The 21,925-nt window shown below is 34.5% G+C and overlaps 2 protein-coding genes and 1 long non-coding RNA gene across 5 annotated transcripts; 2 read left to right on the top strand and 1 right to left on the bottom strand.

Annotated features, from left to right (window-relative positions):
- Positions 1 to 398: 398 nt before the first annotated feature.
- On the bottom strand, positions 399 to 4,670 carry LOC133862321 (uncharacterized). The gene is made up of 4 exons (XR_009899200.1): positions 4,510 to 4,670; positions 2,568 to 3,508; positions 2,394 to 2,474; positions 399 to 532 (listed from the first exon to the last, which is right to left on the bottom strand). It is a non-coding gene; the product is annotated as an uncharacterized LOC133862321 (long non-coding RNA).
- A 1,268-nt stretch (positions 4,671 to 5,938) lies between these two features.
- Positions 5,939 to 14,800, top strand: LOC133862254 (probable tRNA N6-adenosine threonylcarbamoyltransferase, mitochondrial). Its single transcript, XM_062298028.1, has 13 exons — positions 5,939 to 6,298; positions 6,429 to 6,473; positions 7,520 to 7,594; positions 7,869 to 7,965; positions 9,247 to 9,337; positions 9,547 to 9,596; positions 11,025 to 11,215; positions 11,308 to 11,393; positions 12,293 to 12,368; positions 12,483 to 12,566; positions 12,668 to 12,782; positions 14,024 to 14,112; positions 14,317 to 14,800. Exons 1-13 carry the CDS (start codon positions 6,056 to 6,058, stop codon positions 14,449 to 14,451), a joined length of 1,377 nt encoding a protein of 458 aa, XP_062154012.1. The 5' UTR covers positions 5,939 to 6,055; the 3' UTR covers positions 14,452 to 14,800.
- Positions 14,801 to 15,671: 871 nt separating this feature from the next.
- LOC133864810 (uncharacterized) lies at positions 15,672 to 19,376 on the top strand. Of its 3 annotated transcripts, none has more exons than XM_062301227.1 (4): positions 15,672 to 15,830; positions 15,926 to 16,161; positions 16,696 to 17,501; positions 18,958 to 19,376. In XM_062301227.1, exon 3 carries the CDS (start codon positions 16,708 to 16,710, stop codon positions 17,488 to 17,490), a length of 783 nt encoding a protein of 260 aa, XP_062157211.1. In that variant the 5' UTR covers positions 15,672 to 15,830; positions 15,926 to 16,161; positions 16,696 to 16,707; the 3' UTR covers positions 17,491 to 17,501; positions 18,958 to 19,376. The 3 variants fall into 3 exon arrangements, with proteins under 3 accessions (XP_062157211.1, XP_062157212.1, XP_062157214.1); XM_062301228.1 differs by having other exon boundaries at positions 16,696 to 17,511; XM_062301230.1 differs by lacking the exon at positions 15,926 to 16,161 and having other exon boundaries at positions 15,675 to 15,830.
- The last annotated feature ends 2,549 nt before the right edge of the window (positions 19,377 to 21,925 follow it).

The raw sequence follows: 21,925 nt of genomic DNA, 5'->3' as shown, positions 1-21,925 counted from the left end.
ACCAATATTGTCTCTGCAGCCAAGCTTCCGAGATTTAGAATAAGTTTTGGATTGCTTTGGTCTGGGATCATCGTCATTGAATTGGCCTACACATGATGTAGTGTTGTTTTTTTAACAGCACCTAAGCCAAATCTTACGTAAAATATTGCCACTTCAGCTAGTGGATGTGTTTCACATAATTGGCCAGTAGCCTTTCCCCAACCGCCATGAGGTTTGAGCAGAAATAAGTGGGTTGCAAAGTGTTGGCGGATCACCCACAGTGACCTTCTTTTTTCTTCTTCTTTTTTTTTTTTTTTTTTTTTTTTTTTTCTAATTGAAAAAAAAAAAAAAAAAATCAAGATTCATCATTAATGCTTAATAGCACACATAAATTAATGAGTATTGACAAGTATGGTGATGGGAATCATTTTAGCTGACATTTGTAATCTACATTTTTTTGGTCCCACCTTTTCGATGGTTTGGTTATTAACAGAACATCCATGGTGCTTTCTTTGCAGCTTGATCTTCGAGTAAATCACACACTTATAAATTTCTGGATCATATGACACAAATCACCACTTTTTGTGGGTAAGGTTAAAGAATAGGTGCTGGATCATATGACACAATGTACACAAACATTAAACTTCATGTTTAGTTGATAGTGCATATCCATGATTTTATCTTCATAAATGCTACACATACTCCCAAATACTCATTCCCTAACGTGGCGGTAAAAATTACCACTAAATCTAGATAAAAGTACATGTAGCATTGCAAATTTCATTGTCACGTCAGTATAATTACATAAATTGTATCACATTTGATGAATGAATGTTGTATGTTTTTCTTTTCTTTTTTTTTTAAAAAAAGAAAAGAAAAGAAAAGGAAAGAAAAAGAAGAATTGGTTGAGCTCCATCAATAGATTCTAATATCATCAGAACCTCCAAAAACAGAGAAGTGTTGTATGAACGTGCATTTTGATTGTACAGCTATAACTAATGGTGCGTTTGGGTATTGAATATTTCGAATATGAATAATATTCTGAATCTAATCACGGATTTCAAGGCAATGAAAATGTGTTTAGATGTTGAATATAATTTTAGATTCTTTTGAATATGTGTTTGGGTGTTGAATTTGAAAAATTAGAAAAAAGTGTTTTATAATAGTATAAAGTGATTGAAAATGATTGGATTGTATGAAAAGTTGTGTATAATGATTGGTATGGTAAAAAATAATAATAAAAAATATATGATGGGTTTTAAAAAAGTGTTTTATAATAGTATAAAATGATTGGAAATGATTAGATTGTACGAAAAGTTGTGTATAATGATTGGTATGGTAAAGAATAATAATAATAAATATATGGTGGGTTTATTCAAACTATTCAAACTTTATTCAAGTGACCCATGGGTTTTATTCAACTTGGATCCGGGTATGGGTTTTTGAATAAAAACCTGGTTCGAATATTGAATAATATTACGAAATCTCTCTTAGAAGCATTCTGATTCTAATTTCATTTTGTTCATTGTTTGGAAGGAATGTTGTATGAATGTGCTTGTTAAATGCATTGGTATTGAAGTATATAATATATATTTTTTCTTGCACATCAAGTGCTTGTTAAAATGCATCGTTAATAATACCCAATCCAAAGCCATGGGCTGAAGTGATATCACCACCCTAATAATGCCAGAAGTTTTTTTTTAAAAAAATATTTATTATTTATTTATTAATAATACTGAAGCCTTTTTGAAGGAGGACCTCATTATAACATGAATTGCCGAAATAAATATCTATTTCTCTTTGACAACCCCATTCACCCATGAATACGAGCCGTTGCATCCGACAACATGATATTTTTGTTTAAAAAAAAAAAAAAAAAAAAACATGATATTTTAAGTCGAGTCATCAATACTCATGCAGCAATAAATGAATATTTTTCCATTTCTAAATAGAAAAGAATATTTTTAAAAAAAAAAAATACATGCCATTGCATCAAATAAGACAAATCGCCCATAATGCCTGATGACTGCAATTCCATATAACAAACAATATTAATAATGTTAAGCTAAATCAATATAAAAACAGTCATATTCTTTTTGTCAAACCGGAAATTGCTCTATCAATAGATTTTTAGGTCAAGATCATCCTAACTGCACTACCATGATTCTAAATCAAAGATGACCATTAGATTGTGCGGAGAAAGATTCTAACTGTACTCTATGCTCACCCTGGTAGAGGCTGCTCACCTGGAAGTTAGGTTCAACTATAGAGTTTTCTAATTCTTCTTTAACCAAATTTCTACTCATGAAAGTTTCCTACATATGACATTTTAGCAAATTTAAATTTTACTTTGCCAAAATATTAGTAATTGACTAGAAAGAAATTAGAAAAGAAGTTAATTGCTAGGATTATACCTGAGTCAAGTTATCCAACAATTGAAATTCTTGTCCGACATTACCATGCTCTTGCTACGAATTGATGTCAACAGAGGAATCCTATATATAACATTAAGAAATTATTAACATAAACCAAAATATATTAATGGACTTATAAATTCTTGTATTATAGAGCAACGTAACATATCTTACTTCACTGAAACATTCAGTTGATTGAACTTGTCTTGCACTACGAGCATGTTGTTGTAAGTCACAAATACAGCTAGAAGTCAGTGTTGTTTTGGTTCGTCTTTCTAGTGAACCTTTCAACCTTCTTTTTGGATGTCCAATTGTAGCTTTTGTTTTAATGCCATGTATGGCTTGCGACGCTACATCCTCATTGGACTCAAACCTATTATCAACTTCACTTTCAACCTCTAGTTGACTCTCCACACCACTAAAATAACATCTTTTTCTCATTTCCAGCAAATCCTTCAACAATCTTTTAAAACATCTATAAGCAAATTCATACATCATCTCATTCTCAGCTACAAGTGTGGAAATTTCATGAAATATGTGACTTAAGTGGGAGTACGCTTTCCTATTAACTCTTGAGAATTAGCATTAGTATCAATGCCACGATAGTCCTTGATAGCACCAACGTTTGCATCTTTTTGAGCAAGTGTAATTTGTCTTGATGATCTTAACATATGTTTCATTGGAGAAGATGCAAACTCATGATTATGTTGCTCACGAAAGTAAACAACTTCTAACATACCATCCTTTTGAAGTTGACAAGTCATTTGTGCTAAACACCCCACACGTGAAACTGGGTGATGAAAAAACACTTCTTTTTGCCGTTTGTCAACAACTCGTTTACCCTCCTTCGAGCAGCAAAATGTTCTCCTTTTAACAAGTCCTGAATTTGCTTACTTCACTAAATGTTTCCTTACACTAAAGCCTATTCGGTGAGCACATTCTTTGTAGAATTCATATGCACTATCGTCACAATCAAATTTTATACCAATTTTTGGTACTTCATCAATTCTCATATTCTGTCTACTCGGAGTGTTTGCTTTGCCTTGGCTTCCATGAGCAGGTTCTTGTTCATTTGATTCATTGTCCAATACACATCTTTCACCAATATCTAACATCTACAGTGAAAATAGGGCATTCAATATTCAGTACAAAATTTTTGTAGGGAAAGTATGCTATAGATATATAAATAAATATTCGCCCTCTATAAACCTACTTGATTGAATTAGAAATGTTCTCAATTTAGTAAGCTTTGATCTCTTGTGTCCTTGTTATCATTTAACCACCACAGCGAAAGAGGATCTCCTTGTTTTACACATACTCAAGCTTACTGTGCCAGAGGCTAACAACCTTTGAAACAACTGAAAATGACTATACTAGTTCTGCAGAATTTCATGAGAGAAGAAACTTGAAGCCCTTCACGACATGGGAACCAACCCTTGAACATCAATTGGGCCACATGTAAACTATGGCATGGAGGGACTTCTTTGCTCTACTAGGTACTAAATTAACTAAGGACCGAAAGTGTTATAGCTATATTCTTCAAAAGGTTGCCTAAAAAATTGCAAAAATCTACTTCATTGCGCTGGGATTCAAGGTTACGCCTTTTGGCAAACATTAAACTTGCCGTTTTGTGGGTGCCAACATAAAGTTATAATCTGTAGAGTAGCTTGTTTCTACTTGGTTTGCAGGAGATCCACTGATCACATAAAGCCAAACTCAGAGAGATTTACAGAGCTCCATTTTCTCTGTTTCAGGAATTCAATCGGAAAAGACAATACCAGACATAATCGAATCTTAAGTCCAACATTAAATCTAGACGATGATACCCAACATTCAAATTAAAAATCCTAAAAGCATTGCTTCCAAATCAAACATGTTAGCCACATTCAGATAAACAGAGACCCCCATGCGAAGAAAAGTACTAAAAACTTCAAAGAGCTATAGTTGCATGTTTGTTAAACTCATCCTCTCCAGGATTTCACACATATACTAACGCAAATCTCTGATTTTTTTTTTTTTCCCTACCAATCAAAAAGAGGGCGATACAATAGTACCATAATCGACAAAGTAAGGCAAAATAGGAAAAAAAAACACACACACACACACAAGCACGAACCTGTATGAAATCTATCTCGGCTATTCAGCAAAACCGTGAGAATTCACGAACCTACCGAGAAATCGTAGCCTTTTAGACGTTAGAAGGAAGATGAACCAATGAATGTGAGATTCTCTTGGACTCCTAAGTTTTTGAAAGAGAAAGATGTGAGAGGTTAGAAGAAGAGGTACTGCTGTGCAACTGTCGTATAGGGATGATGAGAGAATGAAAATAAATTTTTAAATTTAAATAAGTTCCACGCCATTTTGATATTATTTTTTTTTTTAAAAAAATTAATACTTCTAACATTTTTTAAATTTTATATCGTTCTAGCTGTATAGCAATTATACAAGAATCTACTAAATAATATTATTTATTAAAAAAAGAAGTGTTACAGCACTTTTTAGCGTCATTCTGAATGACATGAATTTAATAAAAAAAAAAAATTATCTTAAAAGGTGACCTATAAATGCAATTTTTTGAGAAAAAAATTAAATCTATATCATCAGAAAGATACTAGAATAATGCTAGAAGGAATTCTAGCATTTATTTATTAAAAAATATGTCTCCCATATGTTAAAAGTAAAAAAAAAATAATAATAATTAAAATTTAATAAATTATTATGCAATTATAGGGTAAATACACTTTTGCCCATTGTGGTTTAAAACTTTTATTTTTTTACCCTCTTAGTTTCGCTTTTTTATATATGTGGTATTTGTGCTATGAGAAAAGACGAAGATGGTATTCCAGTCCATTTTTCCGTCCAAAACTGAAAAATTTCCATGTCAGCGACATATGGCACCTTTAAAATTGCAACATGTGGCTGCCGCCCCCATTTTTTAAAAAAAGCCTCAAAATAATTTTTTTTTTTTTTTTTTTTTAAAAAAATATGGCAGCCACATGTCGCAATTTTAATGGTGCCACGTGTTGCTGACGTGAAAATCCGTCAGTTTTGGATGAATGTACTATTTATGTATTTTCTCATAGCACAAATACCTCATCTTGTGTGGACATGTCAAAAAAAGAAAAAGAAAAAAGTACCACCTAAAAAACAAAGCGAAATTGAGGGAGAAAATAAAAGTCGCAAACCAAATGGGTGTAAGGTATTTAACCCTACAATTATTATATATAACTATAATGTTTTGATAACGTGACAGTAAAATTTGCAGCGTAATTTTATTTAGCAAGCTGCTACGAGTAATGCTACACATCATCCCCTTGTCCTCCCAAAATTAATGTGGCTCTTAAAATCACCATTGGATCAAAATTCAATAGTCATATATCAAAAAATCAATGGTAATTTTAAGAGCCACATCAATTATGGAGGGACAAAAAAAAGACAAAAGGATGATGTGTAACATTCCTCTTGTTCATTTGTTGTCGATTCAGAGACATTGACTGGACATTAGAAATTTAGATTCACTTAAAAAAAAAAAAAAAAAAAAAATTAGAAATTTAGAACGGTTTGTAGGATTTGTAGGAAATTTATTTCCCTCTCGGTGAGGCGTAACGAGACCCTCTGGGTGCCGCAGAGTTCCCCACAGACACAGTCACCCTCTCTCTGAAATGGCAGTTTCTGCAACGTTTTCCCGCCTAAACCTCCTCCCCAGACCTTCGCTTCCCTACCCACTATCCACTTTTAGAGTTCTAAAATTCCGACCCATGTGGGCGCCTCTCACTTCCTTCTCTGCCCATTTTTCCACTCCCAAAAGTTCCCCAATACCCAACACCCAAATTCCAAGAGCACCCGACGACGACTTCATTGTTCTCGGCATCGAAACCAGCTGCGACGACACCGCCGCCGCCGTTGTAAGTTGCCGCCGAATTTTGATTCCTTTATTGTGGCTTTATCATGGGTATTTGATCGTTTGATCGTTTGTGGTGTCTTTAATGGGTTTTGGTTGGTTTTTGTGTTTGGTGTTTTTTCGGGGGGTTTTAGGTGAGGAGCAGTGGGGAGATTCTCAGCCAAGTTGTGTCTTCTCAGGTATAATGTTTGATGTTTATTGGATTTAGTTTCATGAGAATTGTTTTTGTTCATCGTAGAGAATTGGTTTTATATTTTTGTTTTTGCAGAATCAGTACTGTGCTAGTACTATCTTTGAGTTTTTTTTTTTTTTTTATTCTTGCGTTACTTCTTTGAATGGCCCAAATTCTGTCTCTAGGTTAAGCATGATATGTTCAATTGTGATTACTTATAAAAAAAAATGTTGTGTTCAATTATATCAACCTTACCCTTTTACTTCTGTTTTCTTTTCCTGCTTGGGAATATCAAATTATTGGTTTTGAGTTATGGCTCGAATTGCCTATTGATAAGACTACTAAGCTACTATAGGTCTGATGGTGTATACTGAATGATGCAGTTCTAGTAGGGATATATTGTAAGGCCGTTAATTACTTATAAAATTAGGAATGTCGTACATGAACCAAAGGAATCTTGTTAATTCATATATGAAGGATGTCAATACAGCAGTCTACGAGTTAAGTGGGTGTATGGCCTACAAAGAATTTGTTTAACAACCTGATTTGTTTTGCCAAGGATATATTGAGTTGAGCAGCATGGATTATACGTGTACACGTGTGCTGGAATATATTTTTAAAGTTTAATTTTCTTTCTCATATTAATGATTTTGATATTTGGAGAAATATGGACCTAAGGATCCGTGTTTCAAAGTTTTAGAAGTGGTGATGGATGAAATTTAATAGGGGAGATTGACTTATTGTGGCCTTGTGGTCTCTCTCTAAGTTTTCTTGTCAAAGAAAACTCCAAATTCCTTCTCATTGCAGTCTAGAAGTTACTTTATAGACTGTACATTGCTAAAACATCCTAACATGAAAAAATGGGCCGAACTAGAAAGCTTCTTTGGTGTTGCTCTACATTAGACTACTGGCAGGAAACAGTTTTATGCTAAAGTGATTTGCTTCCTTGCACTATGAATTGAATTATGTTTTCTGGTTTGCATACATGATATAAATTTATGTTCTGCTTATATTGCCTGCCATTATCTAATTTTAAGTCTTCATTACATCAAGGCAGATCTGCTTGCTCGATATGGAGGTGTTGCCCCTAAAATGGCAGAAGAAGCACACTCACAAGTGATTGATCAGGTGTCTGATCTGCATAACAAGCTTCCCTTCTAGTATGCATCTCTTTACATGCTAGATACCGATACTTTTGCTGTCCGTGTCACACACAATATTTATTTTGGAAACCCACTGTGTCAGGCAACAGCTACCTTAAATGCGTTATCGTTCTTGTCACTCACATTTACTGTATTTCTGTAAAGAATATTCTGATTCTTGGAGCTTAGCTTATTAATATTATCAGCATTATAAATGTCTAATACTGACATGGGCCTAAATTTGAGCTTATTAATTGCAGGTTGTGCAAGAAGCACTTGATAAAGCTAATGTAAGTGAGACTGATGTATCAGCAGTTGCTGTTACAATTGGCCCCGGTTTAAGCCTTTGTCTTCGTGGTAATTTGAGTGATATCTCTCTTTGTGTGTGTTTGCTCCCCTAAAATTATCTCTTATTTTATTTATGCCAAATAGTTGGGTATTGGCTGTCTTCCAATTGTGCGGTGCACAATGTATTTGTGTAACAAATGTGAATTTGATTGAAAATGAAGAATTGTATTACAAATGCACATCAGTCCCTGTTATTGGGCTGTTAAGTCCAGTCAAAGTGATTACCAGGGGATTCAAGTTGAGTAATAGGTAGTGGAAATTATTTTTCTGACTCTCTGTTCGATATTGCCCTACATATGGGGTTCAATTAGAAACTCTCATGCCCAATATACTGAATCAGACCAATATAAAAGTCTGGATTGTCCCTTTCTCATTCGATCAATTTATCATATTAGTATGTAGAATGAATTACACAATGTGGAATAAGTGAAAATTTGTAGGGAAAACTTCACTTCCCACCCCTAATCTTTCATCACTTTTACAATCATATACCTTCAAACTTTAAAAAGTGTCAATTTAGGGTCACCGTCTTTCAATGTTTTGCAATGTCAACCATTCCATCCAAATTCAACGTTAAATCAAACGGTTGATGAGTAAAATGTCCCTTATACCCTTAAGATGTTTATAAAATTACAAAAAGACCTTGATTTAATAATTTAAAATTATTATTTTTAAAAAAAGTCAAGTCTGACCCGCCGTGGGTAAAAAAAGTGACCCATGGGTCAGTGGGCCACATTTTTCCAACTTTTTTTTTGTTTAAAAGTGAGGGGTATTTTGGAAATTTTGCTTTTTTTGTTAAGATTTAACGTTGAATTTGAACAAAAGAGTTGACATTGCAAAAAATTGAAAGATAGTAACCCTAAATTGACACTTTTTAAAGTTTAAGGGTATGATTGCAAAAGTGATGAAAGATCCCAAATTTTAAAGTTTTCCCAAATTTGTAATAAGAGGGAAAACACTTCTAATGACTTACATCATTTGGTAGGTTGTAGGTCCCTGTTTGAAGTAAACGTTTGTGTTGGACAAAATTTTTACACTAAGTGCTTTGGGATAATTCTGCAGAGTTTTACAGACATTTAGAGAGTACTACAGAATTGTGGATTTTATGTCAGGAATTTAGTTGAATGAGGATTCTTGCCTTCCCTGGTCATTTGGGTGGAATTTTTGTTTGTTACTTGGATTTATTTCCTCCTGAAATTGCTCCTTATGTACTAGGGGACGCTTTACGCTTTTAATGATATCTTGATTACTTATCAAAAAAAATTATTTCTTCCTGCGATTGCAATGCAGTTGGTGTGCGGAAAGCTAGGAAAACTGCTGGTAGATTTAATCTGCCAATAATTGGTGTACATCACATGGAGGCTCATGCTCTAGTGGCCAGGTAGGAGGGTAACATCTAGAAAATTCAGAATAGATTGCACTCAAATACGTTAGCATGCACGTCACACATTTTAAAATGCAACTTAATTTTCTCTATGGTTTTGCTTTTAAAAAATTAAACAAAACAGATGATGTTCGTGTGCCTTTATGTGCATTCAAAATTGTAAGGTAAATGCTTTATAGCATCTGAATGTGTCTTTTCCTTTCTAGGTTAATGGAAAAAAAGCTCCAATTTCCTTTCATGGCCCTGCTTATTTCAGGTTAGAATTTATACTTCTTTCTTATTTTTTAGGTTTATATTGCCAACTTTCTTATTTGTCGAAAATATAGATTGCTTGAATCTCAATTGGTATTGTTTGCATGCTTATGAGGCTTCGTATCAAAACAGTCCAAGTTCATGCTGTATGAAGCATTGAGTTCTGAGCAGACTTGGCCATGCCAGAAATCATCTATAAGAGGCCAATATATTCCATATCAAACCTCGGTTCTTAAAAAAGGATTACCAATGGATTTGTTGGATGAGAAAGGAGCAATTTCCTGTGAACTGGTAGGGCAAACATGTCATTCTAGCTGCCTTGATTCCTAAAACAAAGAACATTCACAAAAGATAAAATATATATATATATATATATATATATATATATATATATATCTGTCTCTGTGTGTGTGTGTGTGTGTGTGATCATCCATTCTTCAAGTGTTGACTTGGTTTTGTCCTTGTTGGCCCTCTTTTCTCCAAGGTACCTTGTGTAGAAAACCCAGCTTATAAGTTGTTGATTTGTTTACAAGATGGATCGTTCCATCATTTCTTTGCTACAGTCAAACAATCAGTTTTTTCATCATACTTCCATTTCAAAATCATAGAGGAATTTATGGATCATGAATTATTTGTCGGATGCTTCTATATGAAGAGACAGACTTTGATCTTCCCGAACTCATTCAATGCCATGGTGATGGTGAAAAGTGGCAGCACCCTTATAAAGTCTATAAAAGGCGTGAAAAAGATGCTTCTAAGTCCAAACTTTAATTTGGCATATGTTAGATGATGTGGAGTCTACTTGGGAGCTTGCATAATTTAGTTTAAAGCCTAGTTGGGTCTTATTTTCTATTTTGGCTTGTTATTGGTATTGGGTTTTATTTGTGGGTTTTACTAGTTATTTAGTTTTGGGCCTTTAGTAGTTAAAGCCCAAGGATTCCTATGTTCATTAGGATTAGATGTTAGATGCCTATAAATAAGGATGCAATAAATTTCATATGATTATTGAAAAAGAAGACAGCTATGAAATTCCAGCAACTATTGCTTAATGGATTGTGTGATGCAAATATATCCAAGGTGTGATGCCAAGGATCCCTAAGTGTGATGCTTAGGTTTTCTTCTTTTCCCTCATCTATGTTCCTTTTGAAATTCCCCCTAAATTTTTCTGCAAATCCTAAAAATTTAGATTTATCTTCTTTTTTTTTTCTTCTATGAAATCGTAATCTTCAAAACCTAAACCACCCAGCCCTCATAAGATTCACAAACAGAAAAGACTTGTGGCACTGTTCATTCATACTATTCAAGGGTACTGTTCATACAGCGTTTGTGCTACATCACATGGACCATATTTATGTTTGATTTTTCTATCTCATTTGGTTATAATGGCCTTGATCAATATGATGATATTTGTATGCACTTCTTTGTTTTTTAGGAGGACACAATCTACTTATTCTTGCTCAAGATCTTGGCCAATACATACAACTTGGGACCACAATAGATGATGCAATTGGCGAGGCATATGACAAGACAGCGAAATGGCTTGGTCTTGATCTGAGAAGGAGTGGCGGGCCAGCTATAGAGGAGCTTGCTCGAGAGGGTGATGCAAAATCAATCAAATTCTCTGTAAGTTTTTTTTTCTTGGACTAATTTTCCCTCATTCTAGTCATTTTTGGCAGAACGTATATCGTAAGTTTTGCACTGCAATATTTTTTTAGATCCCAATGAAACAGCATAAAGATTGCAACTTCTCATACGCTGGTCTGAAGACTCAAGTGAGGCTGGCAATTGAATCCAGAAATATGTACGTTGAATATGTCAAAAGATGCAGATATCATATTGGAACCCAGTCTCCCATCTTTCTGCTTGGTTAATTCTTTTTGATTTACATTCTTCTTCTTGAACTGTAAAGAGTATTGTAATTTAGATATGAGGATAAAAGGAGATCTGGCAATTTGCAGATGGTCAGATTTAGGATAGAAGACCAGGATAGAAGACAAAGTTGGTAAGGTTAAGAATTGCAGCACAAAAGTAATGATTGTTGCCTGCTGTTGATAGTGAGTTATGTGCCTATATTGAAATCTGTGTTTGCTTTTGGTCTTTAAATTAAAGTCTTTCGAGAACTTGAAATGTTCAGGAGGGCTACAAAGTTTGGTAGAATCTTTGGAAGAACCAGAGAACAAGCACGGAAGAGAATTCATGCATTGTCTATATGCTTTCTGCATCTAATTTGTTGCATCTTTATTGCAATAAGTACATATTTGATTGTTTAGGTGTTTGAGAGATGTATTTTTTTAATAAGTAAACAAGATATCATTAAGGTGTCTGAGAGTTATTAAAAGTTCACTGTATGAGTTACACATAATATATATACGATCAAATTTAGTTTATTACCAAAGTAATCTAAATATTATAGTTTTAGGCCATAAAGGATTGCCCTAGTTTCACATTCTGTTTGGTATTCTCCTACTTTGATTAATGTATTCACATGGGCTCAATTATTGTAAAAACTGAATATCTCTTTTATAATTGATTTTGATAAGTATCCATTCTAAGCTGCGGTATTAATTAAACATGTTGCCTACAACAAGAAGTATGGTTGCCATGAAGTAATGAACTAGGCAAACAGCAAGCGATTTAAATTTAATGTTCTTTCTCATTCAATCTCTTCTCCACTTATTGATGTGTATGGGCTATGTGCAGTAATGCTGAAATTCCCATTTCTTGTGCAAGTGACCAAGATAGAAGTTCTCGAGCTGATATTGCTGCCTCTTTTCAGGTTAATATATTCATATAAACTTATTTATGATGAATAAAGTATTCATGAGGTCTTTAATATTTCTCTTGTATTTCTTGGTTTTTTTTGCTCCCTTTGAGATTTGTTTCTATGCAGCGAGTTGCAGTATTACATCTAGAGGAAAGGTGTGAACGAGCAATTGAATGGGCACTGAATATTGAACCTTCTATAAAACATTTGGTGAATTGAAATGCATTTTTCAAATCAATGCTTCCTCTTTCTGTTAATTTTCCATACAAGCAGTGGAGCATGACTTTCATCTTACAATCTGTCTCCTATAGGTTGTCTCTGGAGGTGTTGCATCAAATCAATATGTTAGGGCTAGACTTGATCAGGTTGTCAAGAAAAATAGCTTGCAACTTGTGTGCCCTCCTCCCAGCCTTTGTACTGACAATGGTAAGTCATATATTTGTAGCTTTGCTCAACTTGTAGATGGGGGTTTACCACCTATAATAAAACAGGGACCTTAGAATGTTAAACTAGAGCGGCTGATGGGATTGGAATGTGCAAAATCAAAAGCATTTTTACTGGAGTTGGCTAACTCCAGAGAGATATGGACACCTCTGGATGGCCTGATTTCCTTTTTACATGTATGGAAGTATTAAGCATTGGTATATTGATAAGCAATTGCTGACAAGCCAAAACCATGCTCTTCTATCATATTTATTATGTTCTTTTTGGAAGAAATGTCTTGTTAAATATGTTAAAAGCTGTAAAAGACATGCCTGAGCTGTGTTTGCCTAGCTTGGCTCAGGCCCAGGCTCATGAATATGAGGCCATGCTCTTTCTTACTTCTGGCACTATGTCTCATAGGCTTAGTATTGGGCTTGGCTTAGCTCAGCTTAGAAGAGTTCGTCAATTTTGGTGTCAGGTTTTGCCTAGCAAGTTGTGATCTTTTTCGTAGTTTATTCGATAGGTGCATCCAAAATCTATAACTGATTTTTTTAAAAGCACATATAAAATACAGTCTACCTGTCCGACTCAGTTTCATTATACAAATTGGGTTTTTGCTGGCTCGTGGGCTCAAGTTGCCAGCTATATGATGAAGCTCAGGCTTGCTGATTGTGAGTTCAGGGGGCTACATGTTGCAACAGTAATTTTTTTTTTTCTTTTTGTTTTTGGTCAATAATACGATCAAAATGACATCATTTTTCTTGTACTTTTTTTTTTTTTTTTCTTGAAAACTTATATAAAGTAATTGTAAGGAATAGGAATTTAAAAAAGATAGTCTCATTGAACCTCTGATGTAAACAATCATTAAACAAATAATGATATCATGTATGAGTTTTATTAATAGATTAAATTATATACTTTCTTTGTTATTTTTAACTTGTGATTCACATGGATATTCTGCTAATTATATCAGTAAAACTATTGCTTTCCACTTCATTGTTGAAGAGATGAAGTAATGTTAACTTCCATTCCTATCCCAAATATAAGTTTAACAATTCTCTAATTTTTCGGCAGTCAAAAGCTAGTTTCGGTGTATATTACTTTCCATACAGTACTTCACAGGTTTTAAAAGTTACCAACAGGGGAAAGTTTCATGGATGGACAAAATTATGATAAATATTGCTGGTCAAATAATCTGTAATTCCTGTTGTTCAAGATTAATGCCATAGATTTCGTGTGACTAGGTGTAATGGTAGCTTGGACCGGCATTGAGCACTTTCGCGTGGGCAGATTTGATCCTCCTCCTCCTGCAGATGAACCAGAAGATTTTGTGGTTTGCTTCAAACTCTTAATTACCTTTGACTAGCTTTCATTTATATTCAAATGACTTCTGAATAAACTAAGAGTAAACTAACTTATTAACGTTGGTAAGTTTTTTGCTTGGAATTTTTAATGACTATGTACAAGGCTAGCAGATTAGATGAAGACTCTTCTCTGTCTCAACTTTAACTTTGTATTTATTTGCTATACGAATCAGTATGATTTGCGGCCGAGATGGCCTCTTGGGGAGGAATTTGCTGAAGGAAGAAGTGAAGCTCGGTCCTTAAGAAAGGCCAGGATTCATCCATCTCTTACGTCTATCATTCAAGCATCACTGCAACAGCAACGGTAACCTGCATCTCCTACTCTGTTCACCCCCTTTATACAGCTCCATGAGTGGAGGAGCTATGTTCTTGGATTGATCAATCAAAATTTCCTGCTGCCTGGCATTGCTGTCACAGTGCTGAGTTTATGATGGTGTTTGAGATATCTGTTACAGGGTGTGGCATCAGCTTTGGTGAAAGCAATGCAATTGAAATGATGTATCCATTTCATTTGTATGGATGGTCCCATCACCATATATGATGTGTACAGTTTATGATTTCTTTTAGTGGAAATCCAATTTTATTTTTCTATAAAAAAGTTACTTGAGATCTTGAAAAATAAAAAAGTATCACGTCAAATAGACAACCAATTGCAAAGCTATATTGCCTTTAGCAATTTTAACACATTCACCTATGTTGCCTTTAGTTTTTTGTTTGATACAGTGCTCAAGAAATGCAAGAACTCCAACAATCATTTTCTAGGTAGGAAATGTTTTTTTAAACAAAAACATTAACAAACAATGTAAAACATAAAATACTAAAAACTGTTTTTTTTCCATTACGTTACATCAAATACTCAAAACTGTTTCTTTACGGCTTAATATTGGATGTGTTTGGTAAAGATTGTTGTGGTGAATATTTTTTTTTTTTTTTTTTTTTTTTTTTTTTTGAGTTGTAGTAAGAAGTGATTGATACGATATAAAGTATAAATAATTTATATAAAAAAATGTTTTGTAGTATATTTTTTTTATTTGAATAGTAATAAATAATTATTGATGTATTTTTTTGAGTTGTAGTAAGAAGTGATTGATATGATATAAAGTAGAAATAATTTATATAGAAAAAAATGTTTTGTAGTATATTTTTTTTATTTGAATAGTAATAAATAATTATTGATATAATATAAAAAAAAGGGATTTGATTCTTGCACAACACCAATACAACAACTGTACAATAATTCCTCACATGAGGGTGGGCCCCAGTGTGGGACCACCCTCATGTGAGGGGTTGTTGTGCAGATTGATGTTGTAAATATAATATTTTCTTAAAAAAAATGTAAAAAAAAGTTAGAATGATGAAATATAAAAAGTGAAAAAATTCTAAATTTTTTGGAGTCGATTTTTTTTTTTTGTTTTGGGAAAAGTGAAAATAAGTAAGGAATTATTGTGTCGGTAATCAAACACACCCTTAACCTAAGGCAAAACGACGACGGCTCCGAATTTCATATAAATACAGATAAGCAATTAGCGACTCTATTTCTAAGGAATTTCGGAGGGCAAAACGACGACGGAAGTCAACGATTTGGCTGGGACGGGACGGGATGGGACGGCTCAGTCCGCCGTCCGGTATTGAACCCAGATGAGCTTGGTCTGGTTTTCGTTCGACCCTCGTCCACACGGGGCACCAGGTATAATCTTTTTTTAATATATATTGTAAATAATAATAATAATAATAATAATAATAAAAAACGTAGATTTGTCACCATTGCCTAATTCAATACAGGTTCTGCTTGAGATTTCGTTGCTCCACGGCTTCTCAGCAGCGAACCGAACAACAAAGGAGACGGAAAGAAGGGAGTTCTTCTCACTCGTGTATTCAACAAATTAAGTAGCTTGTCTTGTAAACCAGACCTTCGTCTCACGTATAGACGAGCTCTCACTCAATCAATCACGATTACACTATAAATATTTAATAAATATTTGGGTTTCTTCTCGCAGCAACAGTAGGAGAGAAAGGAGGTACCTTTTTTTTTTAAAAAAAAATTGATGCCTTCATTTTTCATATATCCCAGTTAAAGCATTCCTTTTGCTGTTCTCTCTGTGGTTTTTGGATGCAGTCATTATCTCCATGAGTTTCCGTTTATTGCAAACTCAGCTTTGTTCAACTTCGTTCTCAGTTGGGGTTTCTTACTTCTTTTCTATTTTCTGTTCCATTGTTTGGTCAAATTTGTTGTCACACCCCAAACCCTGCTAAAATACTTACATTAAACCTGTTTGAAAATTTTCTTATAATTTGATTTCATCAAAGAATAAACTTCTTCCAATGCTAAAAGTACGTTTTAGGTTTTATTCCCATTCAGAAGAAGCTTTGGGAATCTATATTAGATGGGAAATCAATAATCTGATCATCCATTGGTTGTATCATGCTATCTACCATTAAGCAATAAATCTCTGGTCTGAGTGTTTGGCTTAGGATAAAGCTAATTTATGATTTTTTTTTTCCCTGTTCAATTAGTCTATTGAGTTCTCTTGGAAACTATTCCGTTATGTCAGGTCCTCTACAAGATGTCCTTCAGGAAAGCCCAGATCGCCCAAATCCGCCTTATGAGTTCACATCCTGAGGTTTATGAACCGTGCGATGATTCATTCGCACTAGTTGATGCACTTCTGGCTGATAGAAACAACCTGTTAGAGCATCAGCCAACGTTGTGCATGGAAGTGGGTTGTGGTAGTGGGTATGTTATCACTTCTTTAGCTCTTATGCTGGGACAGGAGGCTCCTGGGGTCTACTATATTGCTACTGATATCAATCCTCATGCAATGAGGGTGACCAGTCAGACCTTAGAAGCACATGGTGTTCATGCAGAGTTGATAAACACTGATATCGCATCAGGGCTAGAGAAGCGTCTGGCAGGATTGGTTGATGTAATGGTTGTGAACCCACCATATGTGCCAACCCCTGAAGATGAAGTGGGCCGTGAAGGAATTGCCTCTGCTTGGGCAGGAGGGGAGAATGGCCGGTGTGTTATTGATAAGATATTACCAATTGCTGACAATCTATTATCAGACAACGGCTGGTTGTACATGGTCACGCTTACAGCTAACAATCCCTCAGAGATATGCCTTCAAATGAGAAAGAAGGGATATGCTGCTAGAATTGTCGTCCAGAGGTCAACAGAAGAAGAGTCCCTCCATGTCATCAAGTTCTGGCGGGATTTTGATTGTCAAGCTGATGCAAAGGAAACGGTGGCGACAAACAAAACAGTTCCTGCAAGAGTCATGGAGTCCCTGGTTTCACAGTTTCCTCTGTCATCATTCTGGAGAAGCAGTGGCAGTCACAGTAGCTGATAGATGAGAAGGTAAAAAAAAGTGAGTGTGTGTATTTTTCTAGATATATTACTCTGTTACGTTTTTCTTTTGACTTTCATTTTGTTCTTTGACTCTTGGTCAAATATCCTTGGAATGCGAGAGGCCGTCCTCTTATGTTGCCAGTGCCTGGAGCTTGCTAATATGGCAGCTCAGTTTATCATTGACTTTGCTGAATTTGTTTCTTAGAGAGTTGTCTGTTATGTTCTCGCCTTCTAAATGATCTTTTGATTTAAGGCATGTGATGCCCCGGAGTATGAAAGTTAATTTTCACATTGGGGAGATGAATTATGAAAGCGTGCATGTGCCAAATCTCACATTGGTTGTGTACTAAGTGAAAAGGGTACTTCAGTTGTAATTTTGATTAGTCCACTTAGGTAGTAGCACAAATATGATTAGAGCTTTCCCTGGGTTGTGACAAATGATATCAAAATCAACCTAGTAACGCCATGTAGCGTTGGGGCACTTCAATGCAACATGGGTCCTGATGAAGACGTCGGAGATTTGAATGAGCGAATTATGATATTCCGGATTGTGAAAGTTAAGTCCCACATTGGGTGAGTGGATTATGATGCGTATATGTTCCAAGTCTCATATTGGTTGTGTACTAGATGAATAAGAAGCTCAATTGTTCCTTTGACTAGATGTTTGGTCTTTTTGATCAAAGTAAACCAGGGCCAAACTGAACTAACAGGAGTGCCTGGTCCTAGATAAGAGCAGTGACTGTGTGCCCCACACTAGTTTTCAAAATACCATTTGTGAGCCTCTTGTCGTTATATTTTTTTTGCAATCATTCATTTGCATTACTTCTTACTCCCACCATTAATATACCTTCTTTGTAATTGTTGAAAAATTATGCCATACATATAGAGGTGCCTAGCCTATTAACCTTTCTGATTGAATTTCTTCATTTCTCTTAATGTTTGAAGGTTTGTTATCAATTGTTCCCTTAAGTTCCTTTGCATGCTGCGAAGGCTTAGATTTTTCTTGATTAATTTAGTATCTTGTAGCTCTCAGCCTTGCCAAATTTCTTGTGAAGTAACTAGGCAATTATCCCTTCAAAGGCGTCTTGGCATTATACATCCTATAATTTATAGGAGATCAGATGCTTGCTTAGATTTTTCTTGATTAATTTAGTAGCTTGTAGCTCTCAGCCTTTGCCAAATTTCTTGTGAAGTAACTAGCCACTAGGCAATGATCCCTTTCAAAGGCGTCTTGGCATTATACATGCTGTAATCAATAGGAGATCAGATGCTTTTTTTTTTTTTTTTTTTTTTTTTTTGATAAGTAATTGAGGAGATCAGATGCTAAAAAGTTATTTATTGTTTTGTTTTCTTGTTGTTTGCTTCTTTGCTTTTTCCTTTTTCCTTTTAAACCTTTCTGTACAACCTCAATTATATATATTTGCATGTTACTTTCACTTTATTAAGTCTTTCAGCTCTTTTGCAGGTTTGAGGTTTTCAATAACCTATTCCAGTGCTTCCAGTCCTCCCTATCAGCAATTTTAAGAGCTTATATGACTTCATCAGTCTCTGCAATAGGATATACTGCAGAGCTTCCATCATCTACAACCTTATGGACCAAAGTTTCCAAACTTATGTGCAATATGAGAAGCAGAGCTCAATTGTCAGTATCAGGTGCAATGCTTTGGTTCAAGTTCCAACTGCTTGTGAAGATCGGCATGTTTAGTTCATTCTGTCAGTATCAGATGGAATAGTTTCTCTGTATGTTTAAATATCAGAAGTGCCATAGGTTTGGTTCAACACATTATATATGTCACAGATTTCTCAGCATAAAATCAATTTTAGAGAAATCAAAGATGTGTTGATTTAATGAAACAAACAATTTGGGTTCACTCTACCCTCAAATTAGATGTTATTGAATGAAACCAACAAAATTTACACAAGGCTATAGGAGACGAAAAATTTGGCATTTGGCAATTCAACTACTTTTAGTGTGGCCTGGATGAATGTTTCCTCTCATGTCCATCAGTTCTCTAGTTGTTCATTCATCATATCTCGTGGTCACTCAACAGGTACTTGAAGTGTTTTCATGACATGTGCAATAGGACAATGTTGAGACCTTTTAATCATTCATCGCATTGCATTGCATTTCATTTTAGGTTTGGCATCTCTAGGTCTAGGTTGGTGACTTGGTTTATCTTTGTGTGTCATAGAGGATTGTCTTATCTGCATCACCCATTTTGGTTTATTGTTTTCCTTCCCTTTTTCATTCGTGACAAAATGGGGGGAGCAGATCGTCTGGTTACAATCACAAACATGCAAGTCTAGAGCTCACCCTCGAGAAGCTCATTCGCAAGGGTCATTGGGAATCGGTCTAGACGAGATCCATTACCTGTTCAAACCCCGCATTTGAAAATAGTTGTTTTTGTGTTTTAATTGGATTGAAACACTGTGGCTATTCCCTAGGTCTATATAAGAATACCTTGCATGGTTTTTCTGTTAACCCTAGAGGCTATTGTTCTCTTGTGAGTTAAGAGATAATTTTTGTTTTGAGCCTTGACTGTATATCTCTCTTAAAGTTTTGTTAAATCACATTGTATATCGTTCTTAGAGTTTTGTTAAATCATTCACCTTTCACAAAACCTTCGGCCACCGGAGTTTCAGGATTGCAAGCGGAGAATCAATAGAAAAATTGGCCATAAGTTTTGGAATTAATGCAGTAGAAGCAAACGGGTCGCTTGTATGGTACAAGTGAGGTGCTCGTTACAAAGGTTTTGTACGTGTGTCATATTTGTAACTTGAATTCTTATATAGGACACGAATTTTCTGGGTTCGTCTACCCCGAAGTAGTTTTACTTATGAGAAGTTCTTTAAAGAGTTTCAATTTCGTTATCAAAATTGTTTGTCATGATTGTTTTTATTGCTTTATAATTTTGGTGTGTTTTTTTTTTTTTTTTTTTTTGTGTGGTGATTAATTTAATTTTATTTTATTTTAAAATTGTGGTATTGGCTAGTAAATACCTATTCAGCTTCACGGTAGTTTCACCTGAAGAATTCAAATGAAACATTTTAAATAAGCCATTTGTTGAATTCTTTGCTTAAGTTAAATGATCTTGTGAGTTCTAATTTTAAGATAGGGGTGAAGATTTCTGATAATGGGTGTTTTAGGAAAATTTTGAGGTCTTTGCCCGAAAAGTTTAGACCAAAGGTAATCGCCATCGAAGAGTGCAAGAACTTAGACAACATGAAGGTAGAGGAACTTGAAGGGTCTCTTCATATGTATGAGTTGTCTTTACCTCAACCAAAGGCAAAGACTTTGGCATTGAAAACTATTAGGGAAGAGGCAAGTGACTTCTCTAATAAGGAATCCTTGAGGATGAGGATGAGGACTCGGCAATATAATGCTTGCTAAGGGTTTTAGAAAGTTCATTCGAACGAAAACCATAGAAGTAAATCCATCCAATAAATCCTACAAGAAAAGATTTGAAAAGAAATTTCGAAGAATATGAATACAAAAAATATTATCTTTATAACTGTAATTAAACATGTCGTAATACTTTAGATTATGAGTAAGAGTTATATTCGGATACAAACATGTTTAATTATTAGTCATAAAGATAATTTTTTTTTTTTTTTTTGGTATTGTTTCTTCTTCGAAATTTAATAAAATCTTCATTTTATTTTCAAATATTTTCTTGTAGGATTTACTGGATTGAAATATTTTTGTGTTAGTATTTGTAGGAGACCAAATAATCATATAAAATAAATGTTTGGTTTCATTTTCTTGCACATATCTTGTCCATCTCTTACAAATATTCAATGGTAGATTTGCAAAAGAAATGGAAAAAATATGAATAAGAGAATGTGATCAAACACATCTTATCATATAATTATTCTTAGAACAATCTGATTCCACAAAGTGAAGAAACTATTAGATTAGGTTGATATTGAAATAGAGGGTTGATTGTAATCAAATCTTGAATAGAAACTATTTCAACATCAACTTAATATAAAATATATGGAAAATATATTCTAACAAAAACATATGAAAATCTGCCTGTTGTTTTGAGCTCCTAAACGAAGAGCCAATCCCAACTACCACATCCTTATAGCATTACTCACTTTTGAGTTACTCCAAAGCTTTCCATCAACTTCAAAGTCATCTCAATTTGTATGGAATGAATAGAAAAAAAGAAGAAAAAAAAAAAAAAAACACACACACACACACACACGTATGGAATGGAAATGAGTTTGTCAATTAAGAAACTCTAGAGCATTTACTGTGATCATTTTTGGTCATTCTGTGCTGATTTGACATCATTTTTTTAATAAAAAAAAAAACTACAGCTAGTAACCGATTCTTTCTCTATTCCTCTTTTCTTCTGTGCCAAGTCAGCATAGAAGGACCCAAAAAGTCCCTAAGGGGTAGCTCAATCGGTTGGGAATCACGCCTC

This window comes from Alnus glutinosa, chromosome 3, assembly GCF_958979055.1.
Source record: "Alnus glutinosa chromosome 3, dhAlnGlut1.1, whole genome shotgun sequence".
Lineage (NCBI taxonomy): Eukaryota > Viridiplantae > Streptophyta > Magnoliopsida > Fagales > Betulaceae > Alnus > Alnus glutinosa.
Note: the sequence above shows the minus strand (reverse complement) of the source record. Positions and strands in the feature narration are given on the sequence as shown.

Coding starts and splice junctions, on each gene's coding strand:
- LOC133864810 (XM_062301227.1), top strand. CDS start 16,708: ATGTCCTTCAGGAAAGCCCAGATCGCCCAAATCCGCCTTATGAGTTCA.
- LOC133862254 (XM_062298028.1), top strand. CDS start 6,056: ATGGCAGTTTCTGCAACGTTTTCCCGCCTAAACCTCCTCCCCAGACCT. Junction 7,966..9,246: donor TTTAAGCCTTTGTCTTCGTG/GTAATTTGAGTG, acceptor ATTGCAATGCAG/TTGGTGTGCGGAAAGCTAGG. Junction 12,369..12,482: donor ATATTGCTGCCTCTTTTCAG/GTTAATATATTC, acceptor GTTTCTATGCAG/CGAGTTGCAGTATTACATCT.